This window comes from Artemia franciscana, chromosome 15, assembly GCF_032884065.1.
Source record: "Artemia franciscana chromosome 15, ASM3288406v1, whole genome shotgun sequence".
In the NCBI taxonomy this organism is placed as follows: domain Eukaryota; kingdom Metazoa; phylum Arthropoda; class Branchiopoda; order Anostraca; family Artemiidae; genus Artemia; species Artemia franciscana.
In genome coordinates, this window is record NC_088877.1 from 40,963,659 (window position 1) to 40,977,325 (window position 13,667).

Consider the following 13,667-nt stretch of genomic DNA (forward strand, 5'->3'; position numbering starts at 1 on the left):
AACTGGATGGGAAGAATAAAAACCTGTCTAAGATACGTGACTGACATAATTGGACCGGATCTGCTCTCTTTGGTGGAATTGGAGGGAGGGGGGTAATTTTGAAAATTGAGGTATTTGTAACTTACGAAAAGGTGACCAGATCTTCATGAAATTTGATATTCAGAAGGATCTTGTGCTTTAAAATTCTTATTTTAAATTCCGACCAGATCCTGTGACGTTGGGGGGACTTGGAGGGGGAAACCGGAATTCTTGGAAAACGTGAAAATTAGGGTATTTTTATCTTACGAATAGATGATCGGATCTTAATGAAATTTGATTTTTAGAAAGAATTCATGTCTCAGAGCTCTTATTTCAAATCCCGACCAGATCGTTTGACATTGGGGGGAGTTGGAGGGGGAAATCTTGGAAAAACACTTGGAGTGTAGGAATCGGGATGAAGCTTGGTGGATAGAATAAACAAATGTCCTTGATACATGATTGACAAAATCGTACTGGATTGGCTCTCTTTGGGGTAGTTGGGGGGAGAGGTTCAGTGATTTGGCGACTCTGGTGCTTCTGGACGTGCTAGGACGATGAAAATTGATAGGCGTGTCAGGGAGCTGCACAATTTGACTTGATAAAGTCGTTTTCCCAGATTCGACCATCTGGGGGGCTAAAGGGAGAGGAAAAATTAGAAAAAATTAGGTATTTATAACTTACGAGTGGGTGATCGGATCTTAATGAATTTTGATATTTAGAAGGACTTTGTGACTCAGAGCTCTTATTTTAAATCCTGACCGGCATTAAGCCTTTTATTTTCATTTTTAAATCAATGTATTGATTCATAGAATTTTGTTAGAGCTCATACCATATGATCTCTTGGCTCTTAGCTCTTCTCGCCTCATCACGAGTGCCATATGAGCTCTTAGCTCTTGTTTTAGTAGTATTAAATTTGCGTGTGACAAATTTTGTTCTTTGACACTCTGAATTAGTATTGGTCATTTGTAATCTTCGTTACAAATGAAGATTTTTTTGCCAATTATTATCAAATGTGCGTGTCAGTCAGTTCAACCCAAAAATAATGCTTGGTTTTTCGTTAAAGGCGGGATCTGCGAATCATGCTATCTACGAATTGTGATTATATACTTGTATAAGTGCATGGTATATTTGAGCATGTCAGTGTCTCTCAGATGAGAACCTGTCACTCAAACATCATTCAACTCTAACCACATACATTAACTAAAAAACTAGTTATAAGGAAATTCAGTTGAATAAGCTTTAAATGAAAAGTTGGTCTGCTTTTGTAAACGTAAGCGTATTTTCTGTCAGACCAATTAGCAATTCTTGTATAACTTTTTATTGAATTACTGATCGTTTAATAGGTATTTACTTCCCTGCTATCAATACTTTGGGGATTTGATGAGGGGTTGCTCACTCACCGCCATCTGGCGTACATCCTGGAGTGTCATTTCTTTCGCTGCGCGTGTTACACTTCCACCACGCATATCGCGTGTCAACTGATGTAGGCCTACGAGATTTCTTTAAGTGTGTGACTTCCTAGGACAAGAGTTGACCTAGTCTCTAAATGTAAACACATGCTGAAACCTAATAAAGAGCTAATAAAGACAGCTATTTAACTTTTGAAGCTATCATCTTTATTAATGCAGCTAAAATTGTTCTCTATATATTGAGACATTTTAGCAGAATGTCGTGACTTGACGTAGCATACTCCGTATAATAAAGCCGTATAGACTTCATCTACCATAACTTCATTAGATATACTATGGAGATAAAACCAAAAAATGTATTTATTTATGAAAAAATTGGATTTTACTTGTCTTATCACAAAGTTTATAAAAAGCACAAGATATGAATAGTAGCTTACAAGTGAACCCTTAAAAAGCTCTCTACAAAGGTCAGGTGTCTCGCACGTGCCGAAAAAAAAGACACCGTGGTGACATTCAGCCTTAAAATGCAATTTTCTCGGATTTTCAAAGAGGGAGAGGGGGCTAAAAACCTCTGGGACAGGGTTTTCGACCATGAGGATTCTACTAATGTATATTTAATCTCATTTTCCCGTCATCTTTGAGAGTTCTCTAGATCTTCTTCGAAATTATTCGACAGAAATCTTCTAACATTTAAGATAGACCTAAATAGTACTTACCGTACCTAAATCAGTCCTAAGTCACGGATTTTTTTTTTCAAAGTGCGTTGTAAAGTTTGGCTGTTATGGGCTGTGTTTTAGCTCTTTACTAGGTTGCAGCTATTGCTGAAGACATGATGCTTTTTATTCTGTGTGTATAGATACAGAGAGTCGATGTCCTTAGATATAATAAGATGTCCCTTCTTGAGGGGGGTATTTTACATTTTAGGCCTTGATTAAATTTGATGATCTGGACGACACACCTTTTTATGATTGCTTTAGCAGTATGAGAAAATGTTTTACCAGTGTGCCTAGACTTGCCACATCTAGCGGAATCAATTGTTTTTCTTAACAAAATCTACCTCGTTTTCCAGGCAGCTTTAGCCAGACTTCCTAGCCTGAAAATAAATGTTTGCAGGCAAATACTAACCCATGTAGGTCTGGTTAGACATGGCTGTGACCGTCGCTTGTAAATATCTATGATAAATATGGGGACAAAAGAAACTTTCTGATTTACAGAACTTACAAATCTAGACGCGGAGTTCTAAAATATTAAATAGGGGGCTTGATTGCAGGAATGTTAGCAGAGGGTTTCGGGTCTAAGTCCCCCTGAAATTCTAATTTGTTTGATATCTTGGAATCCTTTTATGAAGTTTATCAAATCAAATGTCTTTTTGACTACCCCCCCCCCCCCCCCCCCCAAAAAAAAAGAAGAATGAACAATGCTTTGTGGTTAAACGAATGAGAGCCCTGTCGATACAACTGAGGATTTTACTGTTTGTTTAGAGTAATACCAACTTGTAAAGGGGTTTGATTTTCTCTGTTGACAACATGACGATAAACAAAATAGTCTGCCCTCTTTTCTGTTCTCATAGAAAGGTCACTGTTCGAGGATTAAATAAAAAAAAAAAAGTTTTTTAAACTGAAAGTAAGGAAAGATATTAAAACTTAAAACGAACAGAAATTACTCCGTATACGAAAGGGATTGTTCCCTTCTCAACGCCCCGCTCTTTACGCTAAAGTTTGACTCTTTCTCTTAACTCTACTTTTTAAAACAGTAAAAACCTTCCATCCGAACTGCGGACGACCTGCTTTCCGTTTAGTCCTAGACGGTTGGCCGAAGAGGACAATCTTAGGCAGTTGCTAGCCTACTGTTAACAAAAATATGTAAATTAAATGGTAGTCGGTGGTTGTGTCCACGTTTTGTGTCATCAGGATAGTGCTGAATGGGGCGAGGCTTAAGCAATCGAGAGATTGCTCGAGAGAGTTTCAGAGACAAAGTAGAAAGTAAATGAGCCAATGCAGCTGGGGAAAATGGTTTTCTCGCAGTTTCACTGGTTGATTTACTCTTCAATTTCTCAGTAAAACGCCAAATGGAAACATGATTTACCAAAAAGAAGATATAATGTTCCCATACCGATTCCGCTTTGCCAGGAGTAATCCTGGAAGTAATTTTTTCCTGATTTTTTTTTTTTTTTCATAAGTAATCTCGGAACATTTCAGAGAAATTTGTCTTCGATCAGACATGTCAGCCGTAGTTCATCTATCGACATTGCCCGTTCGTTTTTCTTGACGTAATTTACGGTCTTTTGCTGGAACTTGGGCTATTGGTAAAATATTTGGAATCCGGGTGACCTCTGCCTTACTTTCTAATTCTCTTGGGTCTTAAACAGCTTCAGCGCCCTGTTTTGTTTTAACATGTTTGGAATTAGGATCAGCATTAACGTTTTGCAGGCCTGTCAACGCTTTTTCAAGCGGGAAAGATTTTTGTAGTGATTGGACTTACCATTACTGAGGATGAAAAAAAAATTAGTAGCCCCAAACAATTTTTTTTTGTTTTCCAGAAAAACCTATCTTTTCAATTTGTGTTGCTTGCGGAAATATTTCCCTTATATTAAAAAGTGTTTAATCAAAATGCTTAATATCGGTCTTTAAGGGCAGTGTTGACTTTGTTCGACTTTTTGTTCGTTCTGACAAGAGGTTGAAAAAAAACACGGTTGCTTTATTGCGAAAATTAGGTCTGCTTTTATTTTAATTCATTGGCTAATTTAAATTACCCTCTTAGGCAATACCGTCTCCTCAACCCGTCTCTGTTGGAGGTGGAGTTCAGCCCATCAATATCCCAAGAGTGGTGACGTACACATCCGCGTCAACTACTTCAGTAAGCCTCCCAACTACTACCATCGTGACTACCGGTGAGAAATTTTGTAGCTATATAGTGCATTTCTGGCTCTTAAATAGCTAGTGTGTTTTCTGATGTTGACTAGACAACACAGGTATTAGAGTAAAACAGATATGTTCTGATTTATACTATTTGTTTGCCATGATCTTGTGAGTTCTCTTTTATCATGAGGTACTCGATAGTTATGTGGTTTTTTTTGCTTTTTTTTTACTTTTGGTTATTCAGTCCTATGTTTTACAAAGTAGCTATTGTCTAAAATTACTAAGATAAGACAACTACCACGCGGATCTAGTTTAGTACGTAAACATTGTAATGGAAGGATTTCTAAAACAGAAATAAGGTCGAATTGCACAATCACCGGGTGTGTTTACGCACGCTCCTCCTCCCGTATATTATTCATTTGATTAAAAATAGCTTAAATAGATATTTCATCGTAATTTTTCAAACACCATTCTGTAGTCAAACTCTATCACTTTGCTCGGGAGTAGACAGACTGTTATCAGGTTTCACAAGTTAATGTTAAAATAGGCTGTTATCAAATCCACAGTTTATTTCTGAACCTCTGAGGTTGAAAGTGAATAAACTGAAATTCAAAATGGCTGAAATAGAAATTTTTCTAATTTTTAAACACCATGCAGCAGTAGGTGGAAGGTAACTTGCCCGATTTTTTTTTTCAATATTATTTAGAATTTAAAACGAATTGTTACTTCTATTCATATTAAGGTTTGACTTTTTGCTTAAATTTTGTTTCTAAAACTTTTATTTTTGTAACTAAATGTATTGTTTCAAACTTTTAGTTTTTTTAGCCTTATTTGTATAAAGCTTCAATCATTTTCGCTTTGGAAAATGTCAATAGGTCAACGATCACTTTGCACGAGAATGGGCATCTGATTGTCATCAGATTGGATTTTTTTTTCTCTCTTTCTTTTTTAATTTTCAACCAAACATTTTGATCTTTTCAACTGAAATGTCGCGTCTGAATTGTGCACGGGGAAGGGGGAGGGGTAGTTCTTGTTTATTTTCTATAGGTATAATTTGGTTTGGAAAAATTGCCCAGTGGAAGAAAATTAACGCTAGCAGAACTAAAATTAATTTAATTCACCTTCATATTCAAGTTACTGGCTTCTACTGCCACAACTTTGAGTATTTTAAGGGATTACTTTTGAGATTATTTAGAATAGAATAAATAATACTGATACTTCATGATAAGTAAATTATTTTCACACTTCCACGGGTCGAGAAAATTGCTTCCAAGGCTTTTATTCATGAAATAGAGATGGATTCACAATGTTACCCTGATCGGTTTACACAGAAGAAAGTGAGAGGACCAGAGTAATTTTTTGTCATTTAATTATTTGCAGTGTATGAGAAATGATAGAAGCTAAAACTTTTGCCTGAAAATCATCAATTTGGGTAGTAGTTTTTGTTTCGGATCCTTCTGCTTCTTTTTTCTAATCCATGTACCTTTAAAGTTTACCTTGTACTTTCGCTATTCATCTTATTATGTTTTCAAATCAAATCGCTTACTGAGAAACAAGATGTAAATTTTCATGCAACATGCCCAAACACGGTATATTTAAGTTTTTTTGAAAAATGAAAAAAAAATAAGATAATATATAAGGTCACAACTCTAAGTTTTAATATTTCTAATGCACAATCCTGAAAACGAATATTAGTAACTGGAGGGGGTTTTCAGGCCACCGGATATCCGTGAAATTGTTGGTAAAAAGTATGCTCTATAGCATATATTTGCCATATCTTTAGTTGGACCTCCCCCAAACACGTACCCGGGGTTACCTCCATCGTCGCCTATCCGCCACATTGTTTACTTTGTCGGTTTTTTCTAGAAATTTGACACGTAATTTGTGTCCTGTACCATTTCCGAATATGACCTCTGAAAGTTTCATGTAATCCGATTGTGCTTGCGGATATTTTAAAAAAAAGGTAAGTTTTTCATCATTTTATATAGCCTATGAAAAAAGATGCACGTAAAGTACCTAACCAAACAGCCTTCCATTGAGAACGCAATTGTTCAAATCTGATTTAAATATTGCTCAATTGAGATTCCTTATGGTTCCTGCGAAGGAAACTTTTAGGGTCTCGAGTGATCTCCACGGTAACACCCTTAATGCGCACAAACAAGACTGAAACCATGAAACTTGAGCTGAAAGATCTAAGACATTTAACTACTGAAGCAATCTGAATGTAGTTCTGACCAGGGTTGCCAACTTGCACACGTTTCCTCTGAAATGCATTCTTTTATACTTCAGAGGTGACGCGCAAGCAGTGGCACCGTTGCGCATGCAAATTTTTTGACTTGCACTCTTAATTTTTTTTTTCAAAAATCACTGTTTTTGGCCTTGATTTGCACTCTTAATTTTTGCACCTCAGCAGTAAGCAGCCCTGGTTCTGACCAAGCCACTACTCGGCTCTCATTTGTTTTCCTCTAGGTTTACCACTTATTTTGAACGGTGATCAGTTGTATACAATCCAAGCAACACCAAGCACGAGAAACTCAAATGATAGTAGCATATCTGATGGTTACGGCGACAGTCCACGCGACAAAAATGGTGAGTGGCGAAAGTCATCGCACAATGTTATTGAGCGACGGTATCGATCAAATATTAATGACAAGATGGTGGAGCTGAAAAACATGGTTTCAGATGGAAATTCAAAGGTAACTCTTGCATTGATTTCCTGAGTTTTGTCATTATATGTTTAATTAGTCAAATTTTCATTGCACAGTCATTCATTGAAATGCTTTTTTTTCGAAAATATTATTACTACTGCTAATAAAACGTACAGCTGCCTAAGGTCAACACAATGGTGAAAATCAATTTTAGTTTCTTGGCTGGATTTAAACCAGGGGAGGACGTTCCTCGGAAAAGAGGGCTTTGTATCAAGCAGGTTTAATCATTACCTACCGAGTCTTTAGATGTGATGTTCACTGCAGTGTCACAGTTGCTGTAATAGTATTACCGTTTAACACCTTACTTTGATAATATAACTGTTTGAATACTTGCCCAACTAGAACCATTTCGTAAGTATTTTGATGATATAATTTTTCGCGAGTGACGAAGACCTATGATCCTTATTGCTCCTACCGTTAAGCGTTATAGTATCATTTTTAGTCCGTCTAATGCTGGTGGGCAAGATTCACTTTAGTATTGTTTACCAGATATCAGGAAACGGTTGGTGCTTTACCATATACTTCTTCTAACTAGGCCCTTTTCATAAATCAGTAGGTTGCATGATGCGGTAACGTGGTAACGACGGAAACGATTGGAGTTATATTTAAGTGGATTTTTAATGCTTTCATGGGTTCCTGTGTTCGGCTGAACCTTTCTCTTTTTTTTTTGCTTTTAGTAATAAGATTTTTCGCGGGTTAGATTTAGTATTGTTTACCAGATATTAGGAGACGGTTGGTGCTTTTCCATATACTTCTTCTAACTAGGCCCTTTTCATAAATCAGTAGGTTGTATGATGCGGTAACGTGGTAACGTCGGAAACGATTGGAGTTGAAACCGGAAACGGTTTTATGCTTTCATGGGGTCCTTTGTTCCGCTGAACCTTTCTCTTTTTTGGCTTTTGGCAATTAGGTTTTTGAGGGGCGACAAAGACCTGCGATTTTTATCGCTCCTTATGTTAAGCATTTTTGTATAATTTGCAGTCCAGTGTGATACTAAGATGGAAGAATAACTTCACTAGCGTTCACCAAATATGATGATTATCCGTACACCTTTTGTACAGAAGCTATTCGAATGCTTACACGTGCGCTATCTTCTAACACCTGCTAAATTGGGTGTGGAGGTCCCCCATCCTGCTAGACAAGACCGATTCAAAGAACACTGTGAAATCGATGAAACTTATGCCCGGGCGACATCAGAGTCACGTCTGTCGATAAAAAAAAAAAAAAAAAAATTTTCATGAATGATTGCGCATGTCCTTGATTTTAACGTAAACTTGCATTTAAAAAGTGGAAAATTAAAATTGCAAGAAATTAGTTCAAAGGGTTTTCACTAGTTAGAAATAGTTTTATTCAATAGAAACATATATATATATATATATATATATATATATATATATATATATATATATATATATATATATATATATATATATATATATATATATATATATATATATATATATATATATATATATATATATATATATATATACTTGATGTATAAAACTATTTCGTTTTATGTAGCCACCATTATTTGAATTTGGATCTCCTGAAATTGGACGTTTAATTTTGAATGTTATTTTTAAGTAAGATTAAAATAAATTCGTTCCATAACAAATGAAGCTTTTTCAGCAAAAGATAAGAAAGCTGAAGTATCCGACACATTCGGTAATAATTTTAGATACAAGAATTCAACCCAGAAAATAAACAACTGAAAGTGACATACGTGTTATCGGAACGTGAAAATTATTATTGGTCTTATTTTTTAATTAAAACTATAAAAATCTCACCGATGCTTTTAAGATTTCTTCTAGATGAATGTTTGTTGATTTGCATTTCATCTTCTGCGTACATTACTTCGAAAACACGCCCAAATGGGTTAAATACCAGTACTGCCAATGTAAACATACACAGTGTTATCCGGGGTCGATCAATCATTGCTCGATTAACACCACTACCATGTTTCTCCTATAAAGTGTATCATAATTTAATATAATAAAATAACATGAAAACAAATATAATAAATTACTGTAGCACATATGCTAGTCTAAACATGGGATGGGGGGGGGGGGTGTAAATAAATAATTCAGGAATGTGTTCTTGCCTCTAGGGGTATGATTTTATTAGTATTGTTGAATTTGTTTGTTGAAAGGCTTGTGGTGCAGATTAGGTCGTACTATTGGTTTTATAAATGTTTTTCACCAACTAGTTTGTGTCTCACTGTTCTTTACTAATACTACGTCTTCTTAACTTAGTCAGATTCCTCTCGCAGATAGAAGGACCACTGTTCTAAGTTTCCATCTTTTCTGATTTTAAAAAGTACGCCTTAGACGTTGACACTGATCGGTCAGTCAAGGAATTTATGCTTGAAAATTGAACTATGTTCAACTCGTGAAGTTATAAACGGCAAGCATAATTGGCGCAGTAGTCGTGCACAATTTTGATCTCTTCGACAGATGTGACTATGATGTGGCTCAGGCGTTAGATCTAAAAATACTATTTGTAAGCCTATAAAACCCCCCGAAAGAAGTATTCAGATGCCCCATTACCCTAAAGATTTTACGTGTTTGCCGTTCCTGCTAAAATGTGTCACGGGTAGATAAACCTAAACCCAGCCTTTTTGATTTGCTCTGTGTTTGTGTCTTCATTTTTACATTTAGGTTTTGATTCTTCATACAGAACATGTTAACACAGAAGAGATGATAGGGGAGTTGGAGAAGGAGGAGGATTTTCTTTACTCTTGGCCTGGAAGCATGCAAGCCGGGAGGATATGGGTACCTCCCCTTCAATATTGACCAAGAGCAAAGCATAAAAATATTCATAAATTTAAACTTGGAACTTTTAGAGCGCTGCTCCTGACAATTTCATCTCTTGTTGCGTCTAGTTATTCTGAAGTGTAAAATAGAAGCTACGGGTCTGTTTTAGCCTATTTTTTTTAGCCTGTTTCTGTATTTTTTTCGTTTAAATTTTTAGTTTAAATCGGCGCTAAGAGTATACTTGACAAGATGGAGGCGGGTCACCCTTTGATTATTTCGAAAACCTAACGCAAGAAGGACTGCAGGGAATGTCCCCTCCCCCCTTGAGTATCGATCCAAAAACCTATCACAGGGCAGTAGTAAAATATTATACCACGAATAGAATTTTCGATGCATCCGACCCTCCTCCCCTTAAAGTAAGTATTTAAACGCCAATCCTGTCTAAAAAACCTATTTGTGTCCGTGGTTTTAACGTGTGGAACACAATATTACAATAGAAACAAAGACTGTAAAAAAGCAGTTTACTTTACAAGTTTCGATGATCTAAATTCTGCATTTCCGAATCAAGAAAATGAGTATATGACGAAAAGCAAGGATATATCAGCGAAACGAGGGAAAAGAGTATGTAATACTTTAACTTTACAAATAAAACAAACAAAACAAACAAATCCGTAGAGGTGTAGGAAGACAAAATTTGAAATGGAGGAACTGAATTGTTTTTCAATATAAAAGACGGAAGTATTTTTAGTCAAATTGCTTGGTAGAGCAATGGAGAGTAAAGAAATGGAATTTCTATGAGGTAAGAGAGGGGGGTCGAGATGCAAGAGGAGTTGTACTATTGGGAATTGATTATTTCAAGTGGGGTTTTAAACATTCACTGTAGATACATAATTATTCAGTCTTTACCTGTCGGTCCTAGTCTGATTTGTTCTGAACTAGTTTTTAGGTCAAATCTGTAATAAGGATCTAGCTGCGTACAGAAGAGATTGGCCCCTCTCTAGTATCACCACGAATGCCCCTCTCCCAAACCTAAAAGATTGTAGTATTTACCTTTGGACTTGATAGATTGTATACATACGAGTAAAAACTAACCAAATATTCATTCTAGATCCATGCTTAAAATGTTTCTACTTAACCTACTCTTGTTTTCGAATGCACCTAAATCAGTGCTCAAAATGTCCCACTTTTTCTTTCAGCTAAGCAAATCTCAGATCCTCAAAAAAGCGATTGATACAATCCGATATCTTCAAAATGTAAATGAAAGACTGAGAGATGAAAACTATCGACTTCGTGCTGCCTCTGGCAAAAGCCCAAGGATTGAAGATTTGCTTAGCTCACAGCCACGTTATACCTCAGCATCATGTGGCCAAGTGACTCCACCTCACTCAGATATTTCTGATGTTCCATCTCCATTCAGTTCTGGCTCTGATGTCGAACCAGTTTCACCAACGAATTACAAGGAAAAGAAGAGGCTTAAACTAGCTGAACCCAAGGTAAGGCATTTCCTTATAGCAAGTTCATACTTTCTGGTAAGATAGTTTCTCAGCCTGTAAAATGGGCATGGCAAACAATGTGGTTGATCGTGTTGTTAGCAATCACTTTTGTTTGCAAATTCACTTTTTTGTCCCATTTGTCATTCCAAGACAATTTTTTTTGTCACTTATGGATGGGAAAAGTCACTTTTACAATATCTTGAACCAAGATGTGGCTACAGTGTTATCATTGAAAGCTTACTAACTACTGGTAAGAATAAAAAATTTGAAAAGAAAGCAGAAAAAAAGAAATTGAAGCTTCTTGGCTCTGGAGTCCTTTCTGTGATTTCTGTTTCATTATGGCCTATCTTGAATTCTTTTCATTCAAGGTGGACCCTGCCTCTTGATCTATTTTGGACACTTGTTCAAATAGACTAAAATACAATTTTCAATGTTACAGGTTAAAATTGTAGTCTTGTTTACGACAAGCAAGAGTAAATCTGATCGGTCTTGGTTGAAGTAGTAAGTCCCTACCAGTCACCTGTATCTCGAGTGGTGTATCAGTCTCGCTGATAGAAGTGGCTTTATGTGTTCGGTTTCGCAGCAAAATGTTAAGCCGCGCAAAAGATTTCCAGGCTGTAGACCAGCATGTGACACAAAAATAAAGCCATAGTGAAACTGAACCCGAATCAGTTGAGAATATTTATTAGTCAGACTGCAGATGAAGACTGGAAAGTCAGGAAAACACTTTAATCTCTCCTGTCTCAAAGACGACTGCCGGGGAGCCGAACTGATACAAGTGTTAAGAGTCGTAGAATCAAATTTCTGGGCAGCTTCATGTCAATAAAGACTTTTGGGTAATTTATGGAACAAGAGTACATGGTGAATTTCCTATTTCACCTCAAAACTTCATATATCTAGTGAATTAAGCATTTTACCCTTAATCTCGGTAGCTTTTGCTATCCGAACTGAGAGAATCTTATGTTGTCTTTGTATACAGTTTGGTTTGGTTTGAGACGGATAGGAAGGTTGTTGACAGGCATGTTTGCCTTTAAAAAAAAATATCGTAACTCTTATTTCTGACAGACTTAATGTAAATAAGAATTCAGAATTTTTGAGTGAAAGAAAAGGACTAATTGTGGCAAAAGTGGCTTGATGAAAATTGGGGCTTGCAGAATCCACTTCACTTACAATGTGGTCGAGGAGGCTAAGGAGGAGCTAAGGGAATAATTCGTCTCAGCTAGTCTTTTCATTGTACTACTTCTTCCACGGGTGGCCTAGAAGACTAGAGGACCGGTTGAAAACCCAGGTAGAAAAAAAGTTAACAATGTACTTATTGACAGAGCTCGTTCCAATGGTTTATACTTGGTCTAGTAGTAAATTGACTTCTATAGCAGTGGTCATTCATCATGGATCATATTCTTGAATTCTTTCTGAGCAAGAATTCTGCTCTTATGAAGTCGCCCGTGTATTTATAGATTACGAAACTTATAAAGTGAGAGACAGTAAAGGCAGAACTTCAGTTCATTTGAGACAGTTTTGTAGTCTTTTTTTATTTGACAGCTGTCTTTAAACGTGATGAATCTCTTATGCACTAGGTTTTTGACAAGTGTTGTGGTGCTTTTTGGCAGGTTTCTCAACAAAGAAATCTCTACATTTTTCTGAGCATTTGAATATTTCTATATTGAATGATTTCTTTTGGACGACCTTGTCAGTGAAGTGGTACGGAAGTATGTCAAACGTGTAGATGAAACTCATAAGCAGGATTTTTTGCTAAGAGTAAGAGATCGTGTCAAGGCCGCAGCAAAATATTTGCTATAAAAGCTCTGAGTAATGAAAAGGCATTTTACTTGTCACTATTTGACTCCGTGGCACCAGGAAAATAGTGTAGATACCATAACGGTATATTAGGCTCTTGCTAAACCACCACCCTTGAAAAGGTTGAATCCAGACGTTATAAGTGATGAACTTAAACTACTTTACTTGAGAAAGTAGATTTCTCATCGTTGTCAATAAGAATTGATGAGTGTCTTGTCAGCCAGCCGAAACATGCTAGAATTGATGGAATAATCTATTAGCATTACGAATGCGTTAAATAGTTCGAAATTCCTGGCAGTAGGCCAACTTGTTTAAGTTAGTGTTCTCTTATGTCACGGAGTGTTGCCGTAGAGGACGGTCTTTAAGTCAATCCAAAATTTAGATTCTAACTGATAAAATTATGGAGAACCAGAAGTCGCTGGATGCACAACTCGCTGTTTTCAATGGTGTAAAGGTCTTTGGAGTACCGGAAAATGTCCCTATTAAAGAACATTTAATTAATTTAGCCAGATGAGCAAGGGCTGGTTACCCGGATTTCCTCGATCAAGAAGCGGAGAAGAAAAGGCAATAGGCGCCAAACAGTTATTTTAATTTACAATATCAGTCTGATTTTTCAGCTTCGAGTATT

The 13,667-nt window shown here is 36.5% G+C and overlaps 1 protein-coding gene across 3 annotated transcripts in view; it reads left to right on the forward strand.

The window, feature by feature from the left end:
* LOC136036486 (sterol regulatory element-binding protein 1-like) overlaps positions 1-13,667 on the forward strand; it is an 88,548-nt gene that overhangs the window by 24,446 nt on the left and 50,435 nt on the right. For all 3 annotated transcript variants that reach the window (XM_065718749.1, XM_065718751.1, XM_065718750.1), the window contains exons 4-6: positions 4,188-4,317; positions 6,755-6,981; positions 10,946-11,242. In XM_065718749.1, coding sequence (XP_065574821.1) covers positions 4,188-4,317; positions 6,755-6,981; positions 10,946-11,242 — 654 coding nt within the window. The remainder of the gene's footprint in view (positions 1-4,187; positions 4,318-6,754; positions 6,982-10,945; positions 11,243-13,667) is intronic.